The following is a 25,502-nucleotide window of genomic DNA, read 5'->3' on the forward strand; positions in this document are numbered from 1 at the left end:
GTGGATTGAGTGCTCGGATTGATATTGGCCATCTAAAAATTCTATTCAGGGACGGATCTTCAGTGGCTTCGGGCGGCGCAACCCATGAGAGGATTAATTGACTCTTCAACCTCAATGCACTGTAGTGCTTCAGTTCAAACAGCTTTCTCTGCTTGGTTCGCCGGCAGATACAGGAAGCGACCAGGGGAAGTCTGGTCTGGATGGCCCTCCATTCCGGAAATGTGGAGATACTCGTAGGATGTCCTTTTTACCTGGCTTCGGCCAGTTCGATGCCAGCTCTCAGCACGGCATGTGAGGAAAAGCAAACTTAGAGACATGGATAATGCAACGTCTACGGGGCGTCTCTCGTCTCAACTTTCCCTGACATCAGGAGGGAGGGGCTCATCCTAGTCCTCGCAGCTCTTCAGGGCTGGTATATTGACGTTCTTGGTAAGGCTCACCAATGACCGAAGCTTGGAGTCGATCAATTGGGTGATTGAGGGGATCATCTGTGCGACAACGGGTGAATGATTGTTGGTGGCGTCGAGATAGATGGACAGAGAAGCTGAGACATGGTGGCAAGGGCCCTGGAATGAAGTATCCGTGTCGTGTGAAGGAACCAGTTAGAGGCGGGGTAGGGTTACATTGTGAGGTTGGCAACGAACCAGGAATCTTGGAGAGAAGAAGTGGAATGAGAAGGGAAACGAGTCGGAAACAAAGTGGGAGTCTTACCAGCGATTTGGAATTCTGGTTGCAATCTTATTTCGGGAGTTATGAATAGACGTAGGTGGGATGAAGTGGGATCAAACGAGGAGGAAGATTGATGGAATTGGGCATAGAAGAGTTGGAAAAGAGTAAAAGAATCTGGTGGGGTACCTCCTGCCTCCGTCTATCCAGCTCGCTCTCACACTATGAGCACAAGCGAACTTCGTCACGTAAGCGAGACATTCCAGCAGTCCCAGAAGTCAAGAGGAAGTCGACAGGCAAGAGCTTTTCCTGTTTACAAACATACGGAGGTACGGTACACTGACAGTACAGAAGCGCGTCTGATAAAGTCTTGTCGCCTATAAAGTTTAGACCAGACTCAAGTGGACTACGCTCCACGCCCCTTCTTCACAAGACTGACAATACTAAGGAATGGACCCTCTCTTCTCCATGGCTCTCGGACGAACCAGTACATATCCTGTCCGTAGGAGTGGATAGCTCATGGTCGGAAAAAGACCCGGCTTGCTTGTCCTTGTCAAGATAATGTACATGGTTTTGTCGGAGAGAGAGGAGAGGCCAAAGAACATGATATCGGCAGAAACATCCGTCTTAGTGCCATGTACGAGGAGAACCAAAAAAAAAAAAAAGACTCTTTCGTTGACATAAATCTCAACTCACCCCAGGCTAAAACAAGAAACATTATTGCGCTGTCAGTGTGCGTTGCTGCAGTGGACACGCGGGGCGGACGGCCTGCACCGAGCCATGACAGGCGAGACAGGGTCAGTTCTGGTTCGCCGGGCTAGTTTAGCAGCAAAGCCCCCCCTGAGAGGACCAGAAATGCCTCCCCGGTTTCTGGAAAACTCCAGCAGTCAGCCGTAGGGATGATGCCTGTTATTGACACTTCCTGGGTCTGTTGGCTTTCGTAATGGTTGCGTGCAGCGCTGGTCAGTGGGGGGCAGCCAGCTCGAAGTGGAAGTGTCCGTGGAAGGAATCATACCCTGCTACAGTAAGCAAACCAGTACAGTACGAAGGACAGTCATGCGATTAGATTAATTGCACCACCAGCTGGGCAAAGCTAAAACTACTACAGACTCGCAGATGATACAGAGATGACTAGGCAAATAAGGTACCGGCATGAAGAAACAGAACAAAGCTACTTCGTATCATGGGTAAATAATGTGCAATTCTAGTCTGTGCACACTAGATACTTGGCAATGCTGCTTTTATTACTTTTCCTAATATTTTGTATGGCCTCCTCCTACCGCAATCACTGCTTAACATCTCTCTGGCATTTCCCGAATCAATTCTCTGATTTTTTCAATACCTATCGATTCCCACGCTTCAATTACAGCCTCACGTAGTCTTTTATATAAGGAATGAACCTTCGGGTAGTTGCTCTCGATATAATCCTTCATTTCATCCTATATAGTCTCGATTAGGTTCAAATCAGAGGAATTCGCTAGCTAAAAGATCGGTTTAATTCCAATTGCTTTAAAGACCGATTGTGTATATTTAGAAGCGTGTCCTTTCGCATTATCCTGTTGAAATTGAAGCTTAGGATATTGTAATAAGATCTCTTGAACCTTCGGGATAATAATTCCGGAGTATGATCCTTCATTAATCGTTTCCTAGTCCTTCTCCTAAAATAACCCCTTATACCGGCCGTATTTACCTGATATTGTACCCTAAAACATCCACCTGATCTTCTTTTTATATCGATCCTTGACACAATCAGGGTGATACTCTTCTTACGGCCCTATCTTTCGTGTGACCTATTCCTTCGTATGTTTTCCTGGTTTAACCTACGTCTCGTCGCTCCATAAGATCGAAAACTATTGCTCTTTAGTCCAATTCTCGTGCTCGATAGCCTATTGAAGTCGAGAGATCTGATTTGCGTAAGTTAAGACTAGTTTTCGACGTGCAATTCGTCGAGCAAAGCCTTCCTTTTTAAATGCCGTGCGAATTACGTGAAGACCGATATCCCATTGAAAAATCGAAGGAATCTCGGCCTAAGGAGTACGACGATTCGCTCTCGACGCTGTTACCTATTGAACAAGGCGTTTTCGTTGAGGAGTATTCAAGTGAGCTTTACAGCCTCGTAGGTAGTGTTAAGGGGTCAATCGAGTCCATAAGGCATATTTTACCTGACGTCGAGTGAGGTTTAACTGAAGGGCAATTTAATCTTAAGTCCAGCCGGCCTCGAAATACAAAGTCTGGCATCGTAATCGCTCGTCCCGAGAAGTCTGTTTAGTTGGAGTTTTAGGCGTAGGTACACTAAATGAAAGCTCCATAACGAAAGTGCTGATTTTCAGTGCAAAAAGCGGCGAATTATCATCGTTATATCATTAGTAGTTACCCCTGCACGAGAGCCCTGTCAACGGAAACCTCTAGAATCGCGCTCAGACAGCGGCTGTACATTATTTCGGGCCTGTACCAAGTAGAAACCTTCTAGGGCCTCTGTCTCCCAAACATGTGTCAAGCTCTAGCCTCAACAACAGAGGTCCAGCCAGTCCAAGTCCGTCATTTTAGCGACCCTTTGCGCTGGCCGACCCGAGCACTTTGCTTGTGCTGGGCTCTACTACTGTAAGAGCTGTTAGCCCTGGGCCTGGATCCGCCTCCAGCGCTTGTCCAGGTCCTGCGCATCTTCATCCTCGTCCATCCACTTCTATTATTCCCCTTCGTCTTCGGCGGCTCCCCTTTTCCCCCTCCTCCTAGGACTCTTCCGTCCAATACGACTCTTTGTTCGATTTTATACCTAGCTATCTCATCAGGGATCGTCCTGTCACTGTGGATCTCTATCTCTCCAACTCGTTTCCTCTCCTACTCGTACCCCTCCCCTGAAGAAAAATGAAATAAGGAAATTAAATCTCCGCAACCCATTCCTCTGCCCGCTTTGCTATCACATCACCCTGTGCACAGCATTCGTCGCCTCCACTGCCAGCGCTACAGTACCACCTCAGCCAGCTCAGCCCAATCACAGCCGAAATCCAGGCTGCTGGTACCCAATAGCCCCTCCGAAGACTCGGTCAGCCATGAAGCTGTAAATTGGCTTCTGTCCATACCCCGTTTACGCTCTGCTTTCGTGCGACCACCGGACCTTTGCGTCCCTTGCTCCCGTATATAATTCCAGCCGGCGTCTGCTCAGGGTTCCGGCCGACCTCCTTCTTCGGTGGACCACTTCTTGTACTCTTTGATAGTGTCTCTCATCGCATAAGTCTCTCGTCCCCGTGCATGAACATTTCCAGTGGAGCTCTGCATTCTTCCCTGACCGCCTGAACGGATTTATTTCACAATATTCTCACCGACCGTGCTTCAAACGAGCACCTCTTGATCGTCGTTGCCGCAGCACAATCGCATTGTGGGATCGTGTTTGATTGCAAGACTCGCGAGATTCTGCCATCGACCCTTTGACGAACCTCGGCCCAGCAGGAAACCACACGAACCGTTCGTTTGCACGAGGAAACCAGGTCAAGGCAAAGCAGATCAAGATCAGTTCATGCAATCCAGCATCTCGGTGGAGCATCTGCGATTGAGGTATATCTGATCTGATATTATACTTGGTCTGTGTTCTGACATATCTGCAGACCGAATCTCCCTCTGTCGCGAACCTGGCATGAACACATTCGACCTTTTTTTCCCCCAGCCGGCTTAGATACATTAGCGACCCCAAGAACATTGGCTTGCTCGCCACGAACACGACAAGATGTCTTTAACACAACCACCAGGAGGGTTTGGAGGGCCACAGTCTGGATATGGATATCCGGCCGGCAATGATCGTCCTAGACCACCTCCTCCTACTCTTCCTTCCATGTCCTCTCTTTTGAACCAAGAACCTCTTGAGCAACAGCCTCGACACAACCAATTTATGCCGCAACAATACCCACCACAGTACAGTAATATGTCAAATCAGTCACATCCTTTGTGGCAAAGCCAGCAGGATCCAAATGCCCCTGTACAGCACATCTATTACCCACCTCCAACGCGGCCGAACTCACACTCATCACAGGCCCCTTCAGAACCCATGTTCATGCAGTTAGAAGGCCAGCACACATTGGCAAGACTCCAGAGAAATGGAGCTCCATCACCGAGTAGGCAAGCCAAACCAGTTGCACAGAGGAGGGCTGATCACCCAAAAGAACATGATCAGGAATTGCGATCTGAGTTTCCACAGCGCCTCTACCCAGCTCAAGTTAGCCGATCGCCCAGTCAAGCCTCCTTCGAACCAGAAGAAACTCTTTCTCGCCGACAGTCTACTTTCTCCGAAGCTTCTTCGCGAAGCATGCCTCAAGTTCAGACTGCCAGAATGCCGATATCGAATCTCTTGAGTGCCGAGCCAAGGCAAGTGAGCGTACCATTCGTCAGTGTCAAAACTAACTTTCTCAGTCCGTCCATGGATCGTCCAGCACCAAAATACACCCTTCGAATGCGTCAACAGCCTGTTGCTGCAAGAGCTTGTGGCTTTGGTGAGCGTGACCGTCGCGTGATTGACCCGCCACCAATTCTTCAGATGAATGTGACTGCACCGCACCTGAGTGCTGCTGAAGTCAACACGTTGATCCGATCGCCATTCTCAGTGATCCACTGCATTCTCTGGGACTCTGACAACAACTGTGATGCAACGGCCATGCCGGGCACAACTGACAAGCGCCAACAACGAAGACTGATGGGCACGCTCGTGTCGTCGCCATTCTTCGGCAAGGACGAGCACAACGTAGATGGATGTTTCTTCACATTCCCTGATTTGAGCGTCAGGACGCCAGGCAAATACAGCTTAAAGTTCTCTCTTGTGAGCCTCGACCCGGCTCGCATGCGACCAGGCCAGTCTGAGCCTGTCAGGGCCTTCATCATCAGCAGCGATTTTCAGGTCTTTAACGCCAAGGACTTCCGAGGCATGAGAGCAAGCACTGCGTTGACTAAGACGCTGAAGCACCAGGGATGCTTGATCTCCGTAAAGAAGGGAAATAGCAAGAACAACCGAGACGATGAAGAGGAGGATGACGAAGATGACGAAGATGACGGAGATAACTCCAAAAGAAAGCGGTCGAAGCGGTGACCTGCCTTCATGAAGATACTTGAGCGACACGAAATGCACGCAGTGCTATGAGATCCCCGTACGACTAACGTTCGCTATAAACGAGACAACGAATGGGAGGCAATCTGAGGAATCATTTCTTTTGAGGAAACGCGGGCGAGTCAGTCAGCCAGCCAGCCAGCCAGGCAGCCAGCCGGTCAGTTGTTTTCGTTTTTGGGAGGCAAGGAGTTTCTGGATTTCATGATGAGTGAAACATGTGATGGATGAGAGAAACGATGAATGGGAGGAATAGAGGACCGAATAGTGTGCTTGATTGCTCGATGCAACTCTTTCTTGGCCGGTCTGCTACTGCGCGATGGATGGATAGATGGATGATCTGTTACGATCTGATATGATTTTTGATACCCAGGGACATTGAGTTTGCGTGTCGCCTGTACCGAGACGACGTGGTCGATTGAGAAATGATTGAAATGAACAGGGAGGATATTTACTGTTCAAATATTATATATTATATTATATACTTATCCCTTCCCTCGCTCTGTCACCCCTTAGCTCGTCGGCAACCACCAAAACTCCTCGTGTTTTCCTTCAACCCCGCCAAAAAAACACGTCGCCGTCGCGAACAGCTCTCACCGCCTTCGTAGCGAGATTTCTTAGCGCGTCTTGCCCCACCAGGCAGTCTGGAAATTCTTTGCACTGGCCACAACCGAATCTCTTCCTTCCCTCCCTCTGGCAGAGACCAGCAAGGGCACCTCTAACATTTCAATTCGCCATCATTTACTCGAAATCGCAATCATGAAGTACGTTCTTGTGTCTGGAGGTATGTATTTGTTTTCCTGTGTGTGAATAATTGGAGGGGTAGCGACTGACGTGGGTTTTCTGCAGGTGTTATCTCGGGGATTGGGAAGGGTGTTATCGGTATGTGCTGTGCTCGAGAACTTCGAATGGGACGCGAGGACATTTACGGAGGGATACGGGGAGGGATTGAGAAACAGTGGGAAGGATATGGGCATATGCTGATTGGTATGCGCAGCTTCTTCGACGGGTCTGTTGCTGAAGACGATTGGACTTAAGATAAGTTTTTCTGCCTGGGGATTTTGATGAGGGCTAGGGCTGACGAAACTACGTCTCTTCGATCAAGATTGATCCCTATATGAATGTTGATGCTGGGACTATGGCGCCTACAGAGTGAGTGTTCAATCTCCGGGCTTCTGGCTTGAATTTGGATCTGGTTTCGGCTGGGGGGTTTGCCGTCTCGAGTCCACGGCTAACCGCCTCAGACACGGGGAAGTCTTTGTACTCGATGACGGCGGAGAAGTCGACCTCGACCTCGGAAACTACGAGCGCTACCTAAACATCACACTCACTCGTGAGAACAACATCACCACCGGCAAGATCTACCAACACGTCATTGAGCGCGAGCGTCGCGGTGACTACCTCGGAAAGACCGTCCAAGTCGTCCCTCACTTGACCGACGCGATTCAAGACTGGATCGAGCGTGTGGCACGTATCCCCGTCGATGATACCAATGAGGCGCCAGATGTGTGCATTATCGAATTGGGAGGTACGGTGGGAGATATCGAGAGTGCACCGTTTATCGAGGCCATGAGACAATTGAAAAGAAGAGCAGGAAAGAACAATTTCTTGCAGGTCCATGTTTCGCTTATTCCTGTTATTCAGGGAGAGCAGAAAACTAAGCCCACTCAACAAGCTATTCGCGATGTTGGACGGGCTGGCTTGGTGCCGGATTTGGTGAGTTGCTTGCGGTTCAAGATGGGGGGAGGTGCTGACTGGATTAGATTGCTTGCAGATGTGATATCCCACTAGAGAAGGGAACGATCGATAAGATCGCCATGTTCTGCCAAGTCGAACCCGAGCAGGTCGTTGCCGTCCACAATGTTTCATCGACATACCACGTTCCCCTCCTCCTCGAGAAGCAAGGTCTGGTTGAGACTATCCGAAATATCCTCAAGTTGGACGATATTCCCAAGGCAAAAAGCTTGGTTGACAGAGGACAGCGAACATGGACTGAATGGAAGAATCTCACCTCGCAGCAAGACCGACTTTTCGACACTGTATCCATCGTCCTGGTCGGCAAATACACGAACCTCCACGACAGCTACCTTTCCGTCATCAAGTCACTGGAACACAGTGCCATGCGCTGTGGCAAGAAACTCAACCTTGTCTGGGTTGATGCTTCCAATCTCGAGGAGCAAGCCCGCACCGACGACCCCGCGGCATTCCATAAAGCCTGGCACAACGTTTGCACCGCCAATGGTATTCTGGTTCCCGGAGGGTTCGGCCAGCGCGGTACAGAGGGTATGATCGCCGCTGCAAAGTGGGCACGTACAAACAAGACCCCATACCTGGGTATCTGTCTGGGTATGCAAATTGCCGTCATCGAGTTCGCCCGTAATGTTTGTGGCATTACCGGCGCCAGTTCCGTCGAACTCAACGAGCAATGTTCCGACCCACTCGTCATCTTCATGCCCGAAATTGACAAGACCAACCTCGGCGGAACTATGCGTCTCGGTCTCCGCCCGACGCTCTTCCAACCGGGAAGCGAATGGTCTCGTCTTCGCCAGCTGTATGGCGAGAAGCTCGAGATCCAAGAGCGTCATCGCCACAGATACGAAGTCAACCCCGAGTACATCGACCGCCTCGCTGAAGCAGGCCTCAACTTCATCGGCAAGGATGACAAGGGCGTCCGTATGGAGATCATCGAACTCAAGGACCATCCCTGGTATGTCGGCGTGCAGTTCCATCCAGAGTACTTGAGCAGAGTCCTGGACCCAAGTAAGCCGTACTTGGGCTTCGTGGCTGCTGCTGCCGGGTGTCTGGAGAAGGTCACGGAGGATATGGGAAAGAGCGCTGCACTTGTGAATGGAAGCGCGGAGGCGAGCTTGGTTAATGGCCTCAATGGCGTCCGGATTTAAACTCGGAGGATCTCGCGCATGTTCTTGGAATTTGCATATGTCAAGTTTTGTTCGGTCGGCTCTTGGACTTGGTCTTTATAGGCACTAGGTAGATAGGTATAATGGCGTTTTTTTGCAGGATCTTGGGCTCTGGTTCTGGCATGCATTGGGATGGTTGGGTGGCTAGGTGGCCGGGTAGATACCTCCTTCGTTCGTCGATCGTAAATACAGGATATGAAATGTAGAAACAGAAAAAACATTATATTATCATCGATGGGGGAGCTACGCTCACGCGCTTTTTGAACGGCTCGTAGTGCATTTCATATGTTGGAAATAGGATGGGTGGGGAGGTGTTGCTGGGTGGGTACGTGCTTTCGTTTTGGTCGTCTGAAGACGTGCGTTTTACCCGATCAAGCAGTTGGCTTTGTAGGCTGGCCAAATGATCTGCGAGTGGGGTTTCAAGATACCTACTGAACACGACCTCCTTGATCCAGATGCAGAATTGTTTCATTTCCCTTTTCAAGGCGCAAAATCGCTGATCCCCCCGAGTTGAGGCACAAGGATTCGTAACAAACAAATTCGGGATGTCTCGCTTAGTTGAGATAGTGTCAACAACACGTTCCTAATACTCTGTTTGTTATTCACGAACATTCGACCAGACGTCAAAATTGATTTCATACAAGTGACTCACTTAGAAACACGAAATCTAGAATGAGCTTCCAAGATTCTGTCTAATAAGGAAATATGGGGGACGGGTTTGTATGTGGATTTCATGATGGTGTCAAGATAGGTATGTGTTGCAGTTTATGATGCATTTGTGATAGCTGGGATTCTTTACTTCTCGCTTTTTTTCGAGTCTCCGGTAACAGGCTTGGGAGGTTTTCTGTCCTGACGGAATCTATTTTTGGGATACGACGAAATTCTTCCCTCTCCAGACCACCGTATATCACATCTAATCGTTTTGTAATGACATGAGTCGGTAAAGATTATCAATACAGATTTCTAGAGCGTCATACTAATAGCTCTTCCTAATTCTCAACTGCCAGGTCAATCTAGTAAGTATAACACAACAACTCACTCTCCGTCGTCATTAAGTCCTTAACCTGGAAATCCCTCGCAAGTCCCCTCATCGGCAGCCAATCCTCCAATTCCGCTTCCGGCGGTGTAACGCCATCGAAGTGGTCTTGCGTTCTGATGCCACTGTACTCGCTGTTCCGCTTCGCTGGGTCTTTTTGTTGCCAGAGATACCATAGTCTGTCGACTTGGGCGTGGTGGAGGAAGAAGATGGGCTCTGTGGGAGGGGGTAGTGTCAGTTGGTGTGGTCGCAATGATAGTTTCATTCAGGATGGTACTGGGAAATTGAAGAAGGAGGTGAGAGGCGATGAGAAGAGAGAAGAGAGAAGAGAGAAGAAGAAAAGACATACCATTCGGCGAAGTACTCGGACCCAAATCGCCCCCAACAGCCGCATGAATCGCCCCATGCGGCGTCCCCTCAAGCTCATACCTATACTCGGTATACGTCCCCAGCGCCTGCGCCCCATCCACAACCTCCGGCGAGTAATACTCTCCCAACATCCTCCCCGGCAGCGACGTCCCGTTGTTCCAGTTCCGAGTCAGACAATGCGGGGTATAGCTGTTTGTGATGTATGTTGGGCGGAGCTTGCTGAATGGGCCGTCGGCGACGCATTTTTGGGGACTGTATTCCCCTGGTTCGGTTACGTTGGGAGAGCCGTTGCCGCCGAAGCCGGTGGTGGCGTCCCAGATGGGGGAGGTGGAGGGGGAGAGGGAGTCGAGTGTCCAGTCCCAGTAGCTGAAGATTTGGGTTTAGATTGTGTTATGTTGCAAGCTGGCTGTGATGATGAGAGATAACTTACGTTGCACTGCCGGTGTAGCCGCATTCTTTCAAGGCTGTTTCGTAGACGTGTACGAAATATCTGTGCCATGGGAGGAAAGAAGCAACAGAGTGAACTAGGTTTCGTTAGTATATTTGATCTTCTCCCAATGTAAGATATTTTGGGGAAACTCACTGTCGTTATTTAATTGATTATGAACATATGGAAAGTCATCATAGAGCGGAGATGACAATCCAATCCTCGAAGGCTTGGTCGTTAAACAATTAACTGCATTCACATAACTTATTTGCTCATCTCGAGACAGTGTGCGCCATTCTTTCCGAACAGTAGGATTCGTGCAATTCGAGCGACGGTGGATTGGAGTTGGCGTCGCGCTCGCAAGAGGAATGGCGGAGAGAGTGAGTGCGAGGAGTGAGACTGGGAGGAACATCTTGTCAGAGATTTTGAGGATGGCGGATTTAGAAGAAGAGAATTGAGGTACCGACTTTTTTCATCTGATGGGCATTTCATTCATCTTATAATTCCTGGATCGTGAATTTTCTTTCCCTCCTTAATTGCAGATCCCCTCGTATCCCTGGTGTATTTCGTCCGATGACATCGTTAGCGAAACTTCAACATAGTTCGGGGATTGCAGGAGGGGCCATGAGCCTCACTTTGAGGTGTCAAAAATAGCTTTGGTGGATATGCGAAATCTTGGCTTTGCAGATGGGGACTTCGCTACCGAGTTTCGAACGTCAACTTCAGATTCCTGTGGCGAATGATGGGCCATGGCGGATGCAGATGGGATATCCTGAAGGTCAATCGGACTTATCTCTCCTGTACTGGCTTATGAAAAGATTTAACTTGCCGTATCAAGTTCTTTCTGTGTGACAGGAGTGCGGTCGATGCTCTGGCGCTGGCTCCCATGCCGGTATCTCTGCTTTTCGTGATAGTGGGGCATCTCCGGGGATGCCGAGGGCTGTACGCTGGTGATCAATCTACCGAGATTTGGCCTGCACTCAAGCTCGGCGCAGTTTAAATACAAGATCATGCGCACCCCATCGTGAAAATGTACTTGAAACTAATTTCCTGGGACGTTCTTTTACTGAGAATTGGTAAGAGTCTGAATGTCAATAAAGGATGACGTTCAAGCGAGCTATTTAGGGGGGGGTCGCTAAAAGTCCTGCTTCAGGCTACGCCTCGCTTCTGCAGCGTGCCTTTGGGACTTACGTGATGTGGCTGAGAGAGAATGCTGGTAGCTAAATGTCTATGACTGAGCTCAACTTCACATGTCCTTCTTTCAACTTGAATCATTACAGAAGGAAATTCGATAACATCAAGAGTCCTCGTCAGAATAGTTCTCATCTACCCGTTGCGACGCCAAATCTAAGGCCGCCCGCGTCATGGACGTCCAGGCAGAAGCTCAATCTCTCCTTGGAGAGCTTGAAAAGCTCACTTATACAGAACGTGTGGCTCGCATGGTAAGACTGGGGGCAGAATCTCGACAGAATCAGAGTGTGAAAGTACTAATTAGCCATTTGGCCTCAAAATCACCATACGAACAGCTCCTGAGCTTGAAATCTTGCCATGGTAGCCGGGACATCACGTTTGCCAAGCACATCATCGAGCTTTCGTCATCAAAGCATCTCAAGAAACGAGCAATCGATCTGTTCGCGTTGTATGGCAATGACGAAGACTTGGTTTGGGCTTTGAAATCCGTGCCGGAATATCTCCAGGTTGCGACCATTCGCCGCCTGCGGCATGCACGTGGAAATCGAAAGAGACCGGCTGTCATCGAGAAATATCTGGAAGATTTGGAAGGAGTCGAAGAAAACTCGAAATGCGTCCAGAGATTGTTCCTTCTTGGGTCGCAGGCTCTGGTTGAAAGGGGTCTGTCCAGGTTTATCGACCAGTTTTCAAATCAGCAATGGCTCGATTTGGCCAAGTATCATCCCAGAATCGCCTAAAGGCTTCTGAACGAGTTGATTGAGCAATCAGAAGAGGCCGATAACACAGTGATACCGAAAATCAACTCTGTACTTAACCAGTGGTTATCTCACGAATACACAACCAGCATCGCCGTTGAGGTTTTGCGCCATGCGCTAAACAAGATCAACATTGCGCAACTGCCAATCATCACATTGATGGAGAAATGTCCAGTCAAAGCTGTGGATCTTATTCTAGGTTTTGATCATAACCTTACCAAGGATACCATTGAAAACCTACACTGGCGGTCCTTGCGAAATTTACCCATGTCATCCTTTCAGCCACTCTTTGAACGTTATCCTGGCATCGTGGACAAGTACGAACTCAGCCTTTTCCGACCCAAGCAACGTCTTTTAGCTTATCAGAAGTACCGGAAGGGATGGCGTGCCGATAATGGAAGACTTAATGCAGATATTCTCGAAAGATTGCCAACTCAAGAGCGCGTTGCGGAAGCACGCCGACATCTGAAGCTGCGAACATTCGAGACGAAACCTTCAGAAAAGATTCCGTACATCGCGTTCCTTCCATGGGATGAGTCTATCGAGCTACAAACGCCCTTCATCAAGTCAGGTGATGCTCAGATCCGGTCGGCTGCCATCACCGTACAGATCAAAGCTGTAAAATTCGATGAGACTCACATCGAAGATGCCTTGAAGATTGTTTTATCTCGGAAGAATGAACAAGATCCTGTTAAGAATCAATTGCTGTCAGCTCTGTGGGACATTCCGCCAGGGAGATGGAAGGAGAGCCACCTGGAAATTCTAGACGAAATTATCCCCAGCTTCTTGAAGTCCACGGACGTTTCGGCAGCGACTCTTTACGAGATTATCGCTCTTCTCGGTCGAGCTCTCTCAGTGCACCCTGAGTGGGCTGCCAAATATATGGGCAAAATTATGCGAGAGCGTGACAGTGTCACGTTTCGTCTGACGCTCTTCGGCCCTACGCCCGTCAAAGAAATCATGGGTTGTATCCAGAAAGAACTATCGCCCTTGATTGAGCAGTTGTTGCGCAAGAAAGATATTCCTTGGCTTGTAAACCTGGAGTATGTATTCAATGACTACACCAAGCATTGGCCGGAGTACCTTGATGCTTGCGAACAAGCACTTCATCTGCCAGACGTTGATGGGTACATGTGCACACGACTACTTGATATTCTCAAGAAGCATAAGTCTGGATCTTGGACTCGTATCCTACCTTCTGTGATCTTCGACAACACCGATATTGCTTCAGAGTCTAGCGTTGCTTTCCATATTCACCGTCGACAGCAGAATCTGCTTGATGCTTACCTGAAAGTTGAGGAAAAGGAACCGAGAGAACGGAGGAATGCGCTCAAAGAGCTTCATGATGGCTTCTGGCGATGGACACCGGGTCAGCAAGAAACACTCACGTAGATCATCCTCAAAGACATTGGCCACGAAGACGTGTCCACAGAAGATATGGTGAAGTGTGTCAAGCAGCTAAGCCAGCTGACCTTTGTGGATCACCAGCCTCTGTTAGATTTCGTACATAGTGATGAGTCAGTCATTCAAGAAGCAGCATTGCGTTCTCTGGGCCATCTTGATGGTGACCAAGGTCTTCCGCTTCTCATAGAAGCGTTTTCCGATGACAGAGCTCGAATTGCCATCTACTCGCTAAGGAACCAGTTGAGGATGATGTCCAAAGAGAAGACTTACGCGCTTCTTTCTTCGGTGCCGCAAACGAAGATTACTGTTGCAGAGGAGACGACTCGTCTCATTGGCGAGCTGAGAACAGATCAAGCTTTCCAGTATCTGTTGGAGAAAGAGCAGACAGATCTACATTCCGATGTCAGAGTTGCTCTTTACAGGGCTTTGTGGACATATTTGGACCGTGATGAGACATGGGAAATTTTCAAGCGCGCAGCTGAGAACATAGATCCCAAAATCGCAAAGGCAGTGTGCTTGATTCCAGATGATGGACTCAATTCTCAGCAGAAAGCGCAACTCCTCCAAGTTCTCCTACGCCTCCTCAATCACGAGTCACCCGAAGTCCGAATTGCTGCTCTCCAGCGCTGCGACGAAAAACCTGTTCCAGACCCTGATAACGTCCTGGCTCCCCGTCTCTTCCAGCTCATATCTTCAGAATTCAGCGATGAGTGTGAAGGAGCCGCCAAAGCCATCTTCGAGACCTACGCCAGAACAAATGTTGAGCATATAGGCGAGGTCTACCGCAAACTTCTATCTGATGATGGAAAAACGTTGAAACGCGTACATGATACGTACATGGATATCGTCTCTCCTTTTACAGGACGCAAGTACTTACGACCAGTCACTCATCTCCTGCTCTCCATCTTCAAGACCGATAGACTCTCCGTTACCCGTCGAGTCAATCTCATGTTCAGCGGTCTTCCTTGGGAGGAGCTCCAACCGTATATCTTTGATATCATACCGGATTTACATGCAGATGCGCTACATGCTGCTGAAGAGTTCATCGAGAAGAATGAGACAGGTTGGAAGGAACCTCAAGATTATTTGTTGGAAGTGGAATTGGGATTGGCGGAGAGTAAAGACGAGAGGGCGAGGAGATTGGCCTTGTCGTTTCTGATTGGTGGCGTGGATGAGGGTCCGGGGTGGACGGATAGGGAGATGTATAGATTGGAAGGCTATAGGAATGATTCTTCGGTGCTGGTTGCTGAAGCTGCGTGGGAGGTTAATGTTTCGGAGAAGGTTGATGAGAGTGATGGAGATGGAGATGAGGAGGATTTTGAAAGGGAAAGTGTAGGTAGAGATAAGGACGAGGGTGAAGATGCCATACTACAGGGAGCGGACTAGATGAACGAAAAGTTCTCAAGCATGTCTCGCCATACCCAAGCCTAGCACAGTGAGGAATATGTCACAAACAGTGAGGTGAACCTCAGTCTGGTTTAGCGAAAGATCAACGAGAAAGTATATGGACAAAACTATGCAATTTGCCCCTAAATGTTATATAGATAGATAAATATACCGTTATGAGTAGCACTCCATTTAATTCCCAAAGTCAACTCTTGTTATTTCCACACTTCATGATTATTCGCTTGACAGCGTGCCCTGAAATATCCATATGCAGGGCATGAAGCGCTGTATTTTCAGGCACCTTCGCTTAATTTTGCAAGTGCGGGGTAAATCAACAACCCCGCACTTAGATGAATATCAATCACAACAACATCCCGCTGGTGTCTGCACAATTGTATTCTTCCATGACTGATATACACCAATATTACGAGCTCCCAGTATCTAAGAATCCCCCCCAGAAAATCATTACAAGTAACAGCAAAGCTACTTCGAAGAAATCCTCACAATGCCCCTCCCATTTGCCAGCTTCTCAAACTCTCCCAGCTTCACAAAATCGGCCATCAAAGTCCTTCCTAACATCCATATCTGCTTATCACGCGGAATTTCACATCCCATATCTGCTAAGAACTCTTTGCTAGTCAGAACCAAAGTTTCGGGGGTGACGTTTTTGATTGTATAGGATTTGAATAGATGCGTGCCGAAGAAGTTCTTCGACTGGACTATGCATGTCACTTGTGTTATGTTGTGCAGTACAAATCGACGGATTACTGAAGCAGAGCTGGGTGGGTTTTCCATCGAGGGTGTGTTTGTTGCTGGGATAGGAGATAGACCAGAGCTTGGAGTAGTTTTTGGTGCCGGGGTTGGAGTAGTGGGAGCAATGTTTTGTATATATGGTGGCGGAGGAGGTATATTCGATACTCGTACCTGGGAAGCTCCTCGCTTCAACTTTTCTCTCTCTAGATTGATTTTTTCATTGTGAAGTATGTCTGCGGCCGCGATTTGTTTCGGCGTAGTCGGTGACGATTGGGCAGTAAGATTGTTGTGAATCTGCCCAGAATACCATCTTGCTGAGAGTACAGGATCAGTATATGGTGCAAAGACTGTATTTTGAGGTCCTGCATTTAGCCCACTCTTCACATTTGTTATCCCAACAGCCTGTTGAGTTCTCCTGAAGACTTCGGGAGGGGCCGGACGTCGATATGGATTTATGATTAGACATTCATGTATAAGCGTGCGCAGTTCCATGCTGTAAATAGACATCATCGGGTTTTATTCGCAGGCTTGATCGGTACTGTTGCCAATTGTACATCCGCTTATTCGTAATCGAGTTGATAAACTCGAGTTGTAGCTTCGCAGTCTGTCTATGCTACTAAAATTCCAGATCGGATACTGACATCGAGACATCAAACAATGCATGATAAGACCTACTTGTCATATATTTGTAGCACTTCCGTATCGGACACCAACAACTGTGCAGATGCCATTGGCCTGATAGAATTGTTAGTTTAGAGTGGCGACATGTGGGTATGGAGCTAGGCATAACTTGCATCAAACCACGGTCTTGGGCCGCATTGGTGATCTGTCCTTATTAATTGTTCCTGAATTCAATTAGAAGGACTACTTTATAATTATTGGCTGGAAGTTTTTCGTACTGGGGCAAAATATTCCGGTGTCCCGAAATCTGCATACTTGTTCAGGTACTGTGGCATTTGGGTGTGCGGCACTCTTCGTGCCATACCAAAATCGCCGAACTATGTCATATTATCAGCTCAAGAGATCAACAATGTCAGATCTTTGAGCAGATTATACCTTAAATGGGGGCATATTTCTGTGCTCGACATCAATTGTTGGGGCTGCAACCAACACTATTATGGTCAGTAGCAGATTGATCTGAGGACCTTAGATGTCTCTCACCATTCTCCAATTTGAGATCAAAATGGACCATCTCTTCTCGCGGCCAACCCGGAGCGGGAGCGTCTGTTCACTCCCTTGATGCATGATGAGACAAGCCCGAGCCAAGCACTGGAAGATAGCCCATAACTCTACTTCAGACACATTCGTGTTGCTGTGGTGTATTAGCGGAAAACTTCTTTGGGGAGGATGGACTGACTTTAGCAAGTGTTCTGTGATCCACTGCCACGTATCTCCACCAGGACAATATTCCAGAAATATGCGATGCACCAGTCCCTTATCATGTTCGTTGGTTCTCTGCCCCACTTCCTCATACAAATGTCTATACATCCTTACTATATGTTGAGATTTCGCCTGTCCCAACTCCAGGAGATTTGCAGCTTCCCATTCTAACCCATACCCCCCAGAAGGATATGCCATACGAATAGATTGTTTCACAGCAACGTCCTTCAACGATTTGGCATCTCGATCCGGACCTTGGTATGACCAGTGACCAACGACACCATAAGTACCCCTCCCAAAGAGTCTCTTGGGAACCCAGCCTTTTCCAACTCTATTCTTCCATTTCCACTCAGTTGCCATCCAAGCATCCGTGGCGACTTTCCTCGGACCTTTCTTGGCTACTCGATTGTTTCCAACATCATTCCCAAAATCCCAGACCCAACTTCGTCCGAGCTTCGAGAAATCTGCAGGTCGAGAATTAATTTTTGTAGGAACAGCATTGGATCCGGCCATGCTAACTTGTGGCAGTGGTTGATTGGCGGGCTTAAAGAAGTGGTTCGGGGCTAGTAATGATGTTCAGCCGTGGCGTGTTTGCTGGCTTGTATGCTGAAAGCCTGCAAAAGGAGATAATGAACTTCGAGGGCCAGAGGCGCATATTATTTGTCGAAATAACCAGATATCATCGCAAAACGTTATAATTACTCTTTGGCCGGGTGCAAAGAACTTGGGCTGTCCGAGCCACTGCCGGGTCAAGAGAAGATCGACTTGCCAATTTTTTGTAATGAGAGCACGACTTCGTGTAATATCAATGCCACTGGGCATGATTCGGAGTATCACTTTGCTAAATATCAAGCTCTTTTTTGATTTTTTGGAGATATGATTGTCATCTGCCACCGCTTCCGGACGGGATCCTTTATCATCCCATCCTGACTCTCCTGGTCGGGGTAAATGACACCCTAATAACAAATAAACAATAGGAATGGTACAAAGCCATGACCTGAATGATACAGAGGTTTTCCCACAGAAGCATGTATCAGAAGAGGATTTCAGGAAGATGAGCGAAGAAAGCAAAGGGAACAAGCCTAGCCTTAATTAGAAGGAGCTTCAGTAGGCGCATTAGCCGATCCACTCACCACCTTCATCGCGGACAACGGTAGGTAGAACCTTAAATCGACCCCTTCGAACACACAAGATACATCGTTCCCACCTCCTGCGGACCCCAAACCGTCTTTGGTTGACCTCAGTGCGACTTAACAGCTATATCACGGGCTTGTAAAGATGAGCATGGAACCGTCTGATAAAGCCCTTTAGTCTGCCTGCTGGCCCCCAACCCTCGACGAGTCCACGTATGACTCTAGACAACGCCTTTGAGTTGAAACAACAAATCAATCCAAGCGCCAATCATTAAGGGGAGACCAGTTCTCCATAATTAAGACGTTCGCATTTCTTCGAAGGAGAAAGTGAACATGCTAGATATCCAGCGGTGGTCACCGTCTTGTTAGGACTCATAAGGCGTCGCCATTAAAAGCTGGAAGTATCATGACGATGAAGACCACCCCGGGAATTGTCGATTCAGAGGAAATATAGACATGAACCTTATTCTCTCCATCGATGTGGTGGGTTTCAATCTGTCTGGACATTACATTGCCCCTATCGATGGTATGTGCACGTGATCTTGCTTGCCCTCCAAGGTATCTACCTACCTTATTTTCGTATAGGCTTACTTCCTACAGTCCAGCTCTGGGACGGCACGTTCCTATGTTCGTTTCTTGAACCAATCTAGATGGCTATCAGATGTGTGTTGACGTAACGGCACGCCGGTCGCTTGGCTGTTAATAGGCGTGGCGTCGTTTCCCGATGTCGACTCCTGGGTTCGTCAAAACATGAATGTACTAGATCTATTCATTTGGGTGCCTTTCATCTTAATATTATTGAAGTATTGATAGATGGCAGAGAAGTGTCGCACATACCAATCTCTGGATCATAGAGCTTCAATTGTCCGGCAATCAGTACCAACATTCCACAAGCCAAAATGGGTATTCTTTCTCTATTCCATAAGACCTTTCGAGCACTCAAACTGCCACCCCCTGAGTCTTTTGCATCCCAAACAGTCCTGATTACAGGCGCAGACTTCGGCTTGGGTCTTGAAGCAGCCAGACATATCGTCAATCTTGGAGCCTCGAAAGTCATCCTTGGTGTCACGACTCGTGCGAAAGGGGAAGCTGCAAGATGCGATATTGAGTTGACAACGGGACGCACTGGTGTTCTCGACGTATGGCAGGTTGACTTCCAAAGATTCAGTAGCGTCGAGGCTTTTGCAGCTCGTGCAGCGCCTTTGGAACGACTGGATGTGGCTATCATGAATGCCGAGCTGGCGAGTTTGCACTGAAATTGGTATGTTCGCGCTCGAGGAATGTCAGCTCCTACCCCTCGGGGCTTCAAAGGGTTCTTGCTTTCCCAGATACCTCTCTCCAGCATGCATGCGAATGAATATATATTGACTTCCCGTTCGTTGTAGGAGTCCAGAGGGATTCGAAAGCCAGCTTCAAGTCAATTTTTTGTCCACAACCTTGATGATGCTCCTCCTATTCCCAGTCCTTGTTCAAACCAGACGAGAATATCCGAGTGTAAGGCCGCATCTCGTAGTAGTAGGGACCGACTCGCATACAGAAGCAAAGTTCGAAGAGCGAAAATATGATGACATTATCGAAGCTCTCAACGACGAGGAGAGGTGGGAGAACAGCCAGGCCATGCCTACGGAACGGTATGTGGTCAGTAAGCTGCTCTCTCACTACATGGCATATGAGATGGTCCGACTTACACCTTCCGTCAACGGTGAGCCTGCCATTGTCGTCAACATCGTCCCTCCGGGTTTCTGCAAATCCGAGTTGAAAACACACGACTCGGCTCCGTCGTGTCTGCTGAACTCGATACCTTTCCTAACTCTGAGGACTCCTGAAGAGGGAAGTAAAACTATCGTAGACGCTACCGTCCGCGGAATAGGTTCCCATGGCAAATACATCGAGCATCAGAAGGTCGCGAGGTATGCCGCTCCTTCAGTGAATTGTATCACATGACTTACAGCTCCCAATTTTTAGGGTCGGAAAATTAGTTTCATCCGACGAAGGGCTGAAAATAAGAAACAAGATATGGTATGAGGTTGTGGAAATTCTCGTTTCAGCTGTACCTGCTGTCGAGCGCGTGGTTTATGGCGATTTCTGAATAAACTCAGACTCTCCTCCCTTCCTCGATCGTGGGACCGCCTGCTGCGCTAAGCGAGTCTTTCATTTATTCCTTCAGAATCTACACACATGGATGGGGGGCAGTCTACTCGGTGTCATTCGTAAATGCAGATCAAGGATCGTGCAACCAATATCTCTTCAAGCAGTTCCTGTGCCTGTTCAAGCCGTTTTATTCGACCTCGTGTGCTTAAGAAGATAGTCTCCCTGCACCTCCTGCGCACAAATCGCCTCTCTTTTCCTATTGAGGCTGCTTTATCAAGACATTTCAGGGGCATGAGATTGACAGTGAAGTCCTAGCTTACGTCCAAGTTCTCGGGATAGACGAGCTTCAAGGAAAACAAAAGTCGACAAGAGTAGTCGAGCAGAAGATACCAATTCTGCCCTCTTGGCTCTCCAAATCTGTTTTTCGAAGTATCTCGGGTTTCGAACTCAAATCTGGTCAGTTTTAGTTGTTCTGTCTTCCAAGTCTGATTATTGGGATTATTAAAAGCAGCGGGTCCAATGGTACTGTGGAGAGTTGTGGGGAGGGCGTTTGCATGAAGGGCACGCCAGTATGAACCCAGCCACCGAAGACACGGCAAAGTAGCCCTTGCGATGGTAACAGAGCTCGGCCGTGTATTGATGTACCTGAACCAACAGGGGTTCGGTCATCACAAGGAGCAAGGCCGAAAAGGGGGATCGTCCCACGGCCATGAGCACCCCAACCCCTATCCTGCACAGGCCGGGCTCTACACGAGGCAGATAGGAAGCTACTCCTGTCTTTTGATTGGGATCTCAGACTGCATTCGAGTCGGAATTTCTTTCAAACATCGTCTGAGCCATGCTGAGGAGTGACGTGTTTGGTCTATTTCCTTGTTGATCAGGGATCCCGCCCGATTCCAGCCCTTATCAATGAGACGGAGCTTCGAAATACAAGGCACCACAGCCTCCTACGAGCAACTATCAGACAGTATGGATACCATTTGGGCCATTTCTCACGATGCCGAGTAGCTTTGGATTTTGTTCCTTCAGAAAACAGAAGACATGTGGTCTCCAGGGAATAAGGCAAACGAACTTTGCTCACCGCCGCTTCACCGCGCCCACGAGGCAACCAGACTCGAGCTTCCATATTGGTCCAGATCTCCAAGGCATCATTTGGTAAGCCTCACTCCTCTGTGGGAAGTCAATCGCAAGAGTTGACAGCAGATCTGACAAGGATAATCCAAAGTCTCGCAAACGACGCTACCCAAGGAAGTTAAAGCAAGACTCACGATTTGAGCATGGCTTCCTCAAGATCATTCGACTGTGGATAACCGCTTATGTACTGCCACTTCCCTATCCGCCGGTAACGAATGGATCATTTGCACCTCCCCGTCTGGTTCCGCTTGGCAGAATGCTCACGATGCTGGAGTTGTGTTGAGCAGTCCACGGAGGGCGGCCTCGTTGTCATTTCTTGAGCTTTTCGTTGTTCGAGCAACACGATAGGGCTCTCCCTGTGGGCAGCTTGCAGGTGGCGGAGTGCTTGCTATGAGAATTGGAACTTCTCCTTCATATATATAAGTCTGTTGCACAGGCTCGAAAGCTAGAAGTAAGACACGCAGTCGATTGTCGAATTGCTATCTAAGAAATATGGCACAACAGACAGGCACTCAACCCCCTGGGTTCGGTTGCAACATCGCTGGCTGCACTATAAACTTCTCGAGGTTCACAGATGCACAGCGTCATGCAATAACAGTTCATGGTTCTGATCGGTTCTATTGCCATGTTCCTGGATGCACATGGAGAGGAGGGAGTCGTAAAGACAAGTTGAAGGGCCATATGGACAAGGAGCATTCTGAGTTGATAAGTATGTTTCAGTGGATCCATTGGGGCAGATAGTCTAACACTTCTCTTCTAGGTTTTCCTTTGGAGATACCAGACGATGGTTCCTGGCTTGCTTTGTCTCCAGCTGCCCATGCCTACAGTCAGACTCCAGGTGTGCATTCATGCCCAGCGTCTACCAAGCCCTTCGGTTCTTTCTGTGTACTAACTCTGAGATTAATTCACAGTAGGATATAATTATAGCCCCCAGGTTCAGCAACCAGTACCCGCAAACGCTTCTGGAGCGTCCACATATGAGGCCCAGGCCCAAGCTTCGTACATCCCAGTATCTTCGTCTGCTACCCACAACAGCCAGGCGGATACCAACTTGGGCACACAATGGCACCCGATACATTCTTCATCCTCCCAGAGTCATTACAACCGTGGAGATATGGGACAGTATTATACCAACCCCGCAGACCATCAGGACTTGTCCTCTACTCCAGCAGGTGAGTCTGCTAGCGAAGTTGGTCCCCGTTCGATGGCGGCAGTGCTAACTACAATGTTCCAGCTGGGGACGAGTGCAAACGTATCGAGAATGAGGACGGAGCAGCGGAGACTGAATACTCTCAACACTGATGATTGTTTTGATGCTTGACTTGGACGGAAGATGCTGAGCGGCACGGGAGAGGCTGGAGTGGGACGGCTTTCTTGTTTCTTACGGGTTCAACACCCGACGTGTCTTCAGAATTGATATCATTATAACCTCGCACTTCTTTGTCCTGTCAGTCGTGATTTTGATCACCTCGGGGGCGCTAGTCCTCAATGCAACTCTGGTTCAAGTGAAGACTTCAGTGAAAGATAGCTATGTCTCTCTCTCAAATCTCTCATTCCTTAATCTGCAGTATATTTATCTGGTGGGACGAGTGTACTCGCAGGCTCGTCAGCTAGAAGTTGTTAGCATGTTCCAAAGTTTTCCGCATCCACACGGCGAAAACCTAGGTTCCAAAAAAGCCCCTCCCAACTCATCTGGCGCGAGGGAACTGGGGCAAACATCCGAAGAAATATAGAGGTAACAAAGTGAGCCGGAGCTTGTGCATCTTCGACGAAATGCGTCCGAGGCGCAGCGGGGATGGGACGCCATGAATTTCTTGTGAGGAGTGATAGCTGAGCTCGGGTGGCTTCGCCATGCTGCTTGATCCTGTCATCTGTACATTGATACGGGTTCATACATCCTAGTAACAAGACGGAGCACGTATTATTGTTTCTCAGACAGTTCCCACGAGATGATCATGTAGCATCACAAGTCCCTGCATCGGGACGTGACTGTCCGATCCGTACAGCTCTATTGGCGAACGGACCATACATCCATGCATCCTAAGATCACCTGGCCCGACTAGTATGATGCATCTTCTCAATTCAAATTGTTTCGACTCTCCGTGTTTGCTCCTCTCTGTGACGCTATGTGGCGTTCGGGGCCGCCCTGTCCTCCTTGTGCCTGCAGAGGTAAAACGATAATGGCAAAAGTACTGCTGAACCAACTTTATCTGACTACTACCTATTGAGAAGTATATAAATTACCCGAAGTGCTCTTCAAAGAAGCTAAAAGAACTTGTGGACTCTCAAGATCTGGCTGTAACAGCTTCATGGCGTGCGTGCCGATGCTACTTGTCTGGGTTCCAGCGTGCATAAACAAACGGCCTGAAGAGAGGTTAAAGGATTATGGAAGTTGATTGGTTCAAGAGATGGGTTCCTAGAGACAACACTTTCTGAGTCACGCAGCGAATATTCCGAAGCGTAGTGGTGGGCGGTCTAGAGAAGCCGGCCTGCAACCCTCAGAATCCGAGGCAGCCTCTACGATGACCCTAGGGGGCCGGCTCCAGCAAGGTAGGCTTCGCAGGATCATTATTGCTGCCTGAATAATAAAAACATAGCCACAACAGGTACCCTAGCCTCCGATGTTGCAGAGAGTCATCCAGCTGTGCAAAACACCTCAAGACTGAATTGGACAGCACAATAAAACTACATTGAGAGAACAAGCATCTTCCAAACTAAGTATTGTTATAGATCTCAACAGTACAAGGCTGTGATTGCCACTCTTTCAGGGGATTAAAAGTCGTGTGGATGTTGGCGTTCCACGAAGCGCCCCAACTTCGCATCTCGTTGAGTTACCTTCTACCCACCCATTCCAGAATAAAATCATCAATATTGACATCGCCATCTACCTCCATTCATAGCTAAAGTACTATGCTGTCAGCTACTTCAGCGACGTCGACCGAATCTGCGAAGTAAAGATCCGCCCCACCTTACTGAAGTGGAGGAGACAATTTTGGACGGCACCAAAACGTCTGCACCTTTGGCTTCCCCTGATTGATTGACAGCACACAAGAAGTGTCGTGCAACCCATCACGGCACTGCTTGGACTATAGGTAATATATATACCGCAGTGTTCTCTCGTCTGAGCTTCGAGTTCCGTTTCAGAGGCCCAGCTTCTCACGCAAAATGCCACAATCCACGAGCCACAGCCGGAACTTTCTGCTCTGCCTCACGATTATGACAGATGAGTTCGAAAGGCAGTTTCATTCATTACTTAAAGATTACATTGGCTTGAGTTCAACGTGTCGATATTGGAGTATGTACGTTCCTGCTCAGACACGTTAAGTCTTGATCTCTGTTGACTGGCTTGGCATCCACAGAGCGCGACATTCAAACACGATCGCAACTCGCGAGAGATCTTCACGAGACACGAAGCAATACCCTCCACGATCTGATCTTCCACAAATCCTGTATTTAATACAGTCGCAGTCGCCCAAATTCCATTCTTGACCTCTGCATTGCTGGCAGTACCCAATCCGGAGCATCTACGGAAACAATAAGGTTAGGAGATGGACAGGAATGAAGATCCTCGGGGCTGAAGATACACACATCACCGGCGCGAAGTGGTACAACATGAGAGCCAGCATTGAATAGGCTCTGTGGGAGCTCCAAAGAGGCGTCCAAGATCCGATTGTTGGTATCAAACAGTAGTTCCTATTTACACAAGTCGCGAAGCACCGACATCCCGTCTACAAGCTACGGACAAGCCAACATCCTGGCAATCAACTTAGCAC

General features: G+C 48.5%; 11 protein-coding genes across 11 annotated transcripts; 8 read left to right on the plus strand and 3 right to left on the minus strand.

The window, feature by feature from the left end:
* Positions 1-4,387: 4,387 nt before the first annotated feature.
* ONS95_007537 (uncharacterized protein) lies at positions 4,388-5,737 on the plus strand (the record flags this gene model as incomplete). Its single annotated transcript, XM_058501051.1, has 4 exons — positions 4,388-4,636; positions 4,691-4,772; positions 4,821-5,022; positions 5,068-5,737. 4 exons carry the CDS (start codon positions 4,388-4,390, stop codon positions 5,735-5,737), a joined length of 1,203 nt encoding a protein of 400 aa, XP_058362368.1.
* A 774-nt stretch (positions 5,738-6,511) lies between these two features.
* On the plus strand, positions 6,512-6,789 carry ONS95_007538 (uncharacterized protein; the record flags this gene model as incomplete). Its single annotated transcript, XM_058501052.1, has 2 exons — positions 6,512-6,536; positions 6,602-6,789. 2 exons carry the CDS (start codon positions 6,512-6,514, stop codon positions 6,787-6,789), a joined length of 213 nt encoding a protein of 70 aa, XP_058362369.1.
* Positions 6,790-6,869: 80 nt separating this feature from the next.
* URA7_1 (CTP synthase ura7) lies at positions 6,870-8,652 on the plus strand (the record flags this gene model as incomplete). The annotated part of the gene is made up of 3 exons (XM_058501053.1): positions 6,870-6,904; positions 6,997-7,468; positions 7,516-8,652. The coding sequence occupies 3 exons, from the start codon at positions 6,870-6,872 to the stop codon at positions 8,650-8,652; spliced, it is 1,644 nt and encodes a 547-aa protein (XP_058362370.1).
* Positions 8,653-9,420: 768 nt separating this feature from the next.
* On the minus strand, positions 9,421-10,967 carry ONS95_007540 (uncharacterized protein). Its single transcript, XM_058501054.1, has 4 exons — positions 10,659-10,967; positions 10,506-10,599; positions 10,056-10,441; positions 9,421-9,922 (listed from the first exon to the last, which is right to left on the minus strand). Exons 1-4 carry the CDS (start codon positions 10,912-10,914, stop codon positions 9,684-9,686), a joined length of 975 nt encoding a protein of 324 aa, XP_058362371.1. The 5' UTR covers positions 10,915-10,967; the 3' UTR covers positions 9,421-9,683.
* Positions 10,968-11,866: 899 nt separating this feature from the next.
* On the plus strand, positions 11,867-13,840 carry ONS95_007541 (uncharacterized protein; the record flags this gene model as incomplete). The annotated part of the gene is made up of 2 exons (XM_058501055.1): positions 11,867-12,353; positions 12,462-13,840. 2 exons carry the CDS (start codon positions 11,867-11,869, stop codon positions 13,838-13,840), a joined length of 1,866 nt encoding a protein of 621 aa, XP_058362372.1.
* Positions 13,841-13,885: 45 nt separating this feature from the next.
* ONS95_007542 (uncharacterized protein) lies at positions 13,886-15,238 on the plus strand (the record flags this gene model as incomplete). Its single annotated transcript, XM_058501056.1, has 1 exon — positions 13,886-15,238. The coding sequence occupies one exon, from the start codon at positions 13,886-13,888 to the stop codon at positions 15,236-15,238; it is 1,353 nt and encodes a 450-aa protein (XP_058362373.1).
* Positions 15,239-15,624: 386 nt separating this feature from the next.
* Positions 15,625-16,505, minus strand: ONS95_007543 (uncharacterized protein). The gene has a single exon (XM_058501057.1). The coding sequence runs from the start codon at positions 16,499-16,501 to the stop codon at positions 15,722-15,724; it is 780 nt and encodes a 259-aa protein (XP_058362374.1). The 5' UTR covers positions 16,502-16,505; the 3' UTR covers positions 15,625-15,721.
* Positions 16,506-16,669: 164 nt separating this feature from the next.
* On the minus strand, positions 16,670-17,884 carry ONS95_007544 (uncharacterized protein; the record flags this gene model as incomplete). The annotated part of the gene is made up of 5 exons (XM_058501058.1): positions 16,670-16,726; positions 16,786-16,836; positions 16,891-16,989; positions 17,153-17,303; positions 17,349-17,884. The coding sequence occupies 5 exons, from the start codon at positions 17,882-17,884 to the stop codon at positions 16,670-16,672; spliced, it is 894 nt and encodes a 297-aa protein (XP_058362375.1).
* Positions 17,885-19,403: 1,519 nt separating this feature from the next.
* Positions 19,404-19,760, plus strand: ONS95_007545 (uncharacterized protein; the record flags this gene model as incomplete). The annotated part of the gene is made up of 1 exon (XM_058501059.1): positions 19,404-19,760. The coding sequence occupies one exon, from the start codon at positions 19,404-19,406 to the stop codon at positions 19,758-19,760; it is 357 nt and encodes a 118-aa protein (XP_058362376.1).
* A 184-nt stretch (positions 19,761-19,944) lies between these two features.
* Positions 19,945-20,593, plus strand: ONS95_007546 (uncharacterized protein; the record flags this gene model as incomplete). The annotated part of the gene is made up of 2 exons (XM_058501060.1): positions 19,945-20,414; positions 20,470-20,593. The coding sequence occupies 2 exons, from the start codon at positions 19,945-19,947 to the stop codon at positions 20,591-20,593; spliced, it is 594 nt and encodes a 197-aa protein (XP_058362377.1).
* A 1,628-nt stretch (positions 20,594-22,221) lies between these two features.
* Positions 22,222-23,031, plus strand: ONS95_007547 (uncharacterized protein; the record flags this gene model as incomplete). The annotated part of the gene is made up of 4 exons (XM_058501061.1): positions 22,222-22,438; positions 22,490-22,567; positions 22,641-22,901; positions 22,964-23,031. The coding sequence occupies 4 exons, from the start codon at positions 22,222-22,224 to the stop codon at positions 23,029-23,031; spliced, it is 624 nt and encodes a 207-aa protein (XP_058362378.1).
* Positions 23,032-25,502: the final 2,471 nt, after the last annotated feature.

This window comes from Cadophora gregata (genome assembly GCF_030347475.1).
Source record: "Cadophora gregata isolate MNR1 chromosome Unknown scaffold_2, whole genome shotgun sequence".
NCBI lineage: Eukaryota > Fungi > Ascomycota > Leotiomycetes > Helotiales > Ploettnerulaceae > Cadophora > Cadophora gregata.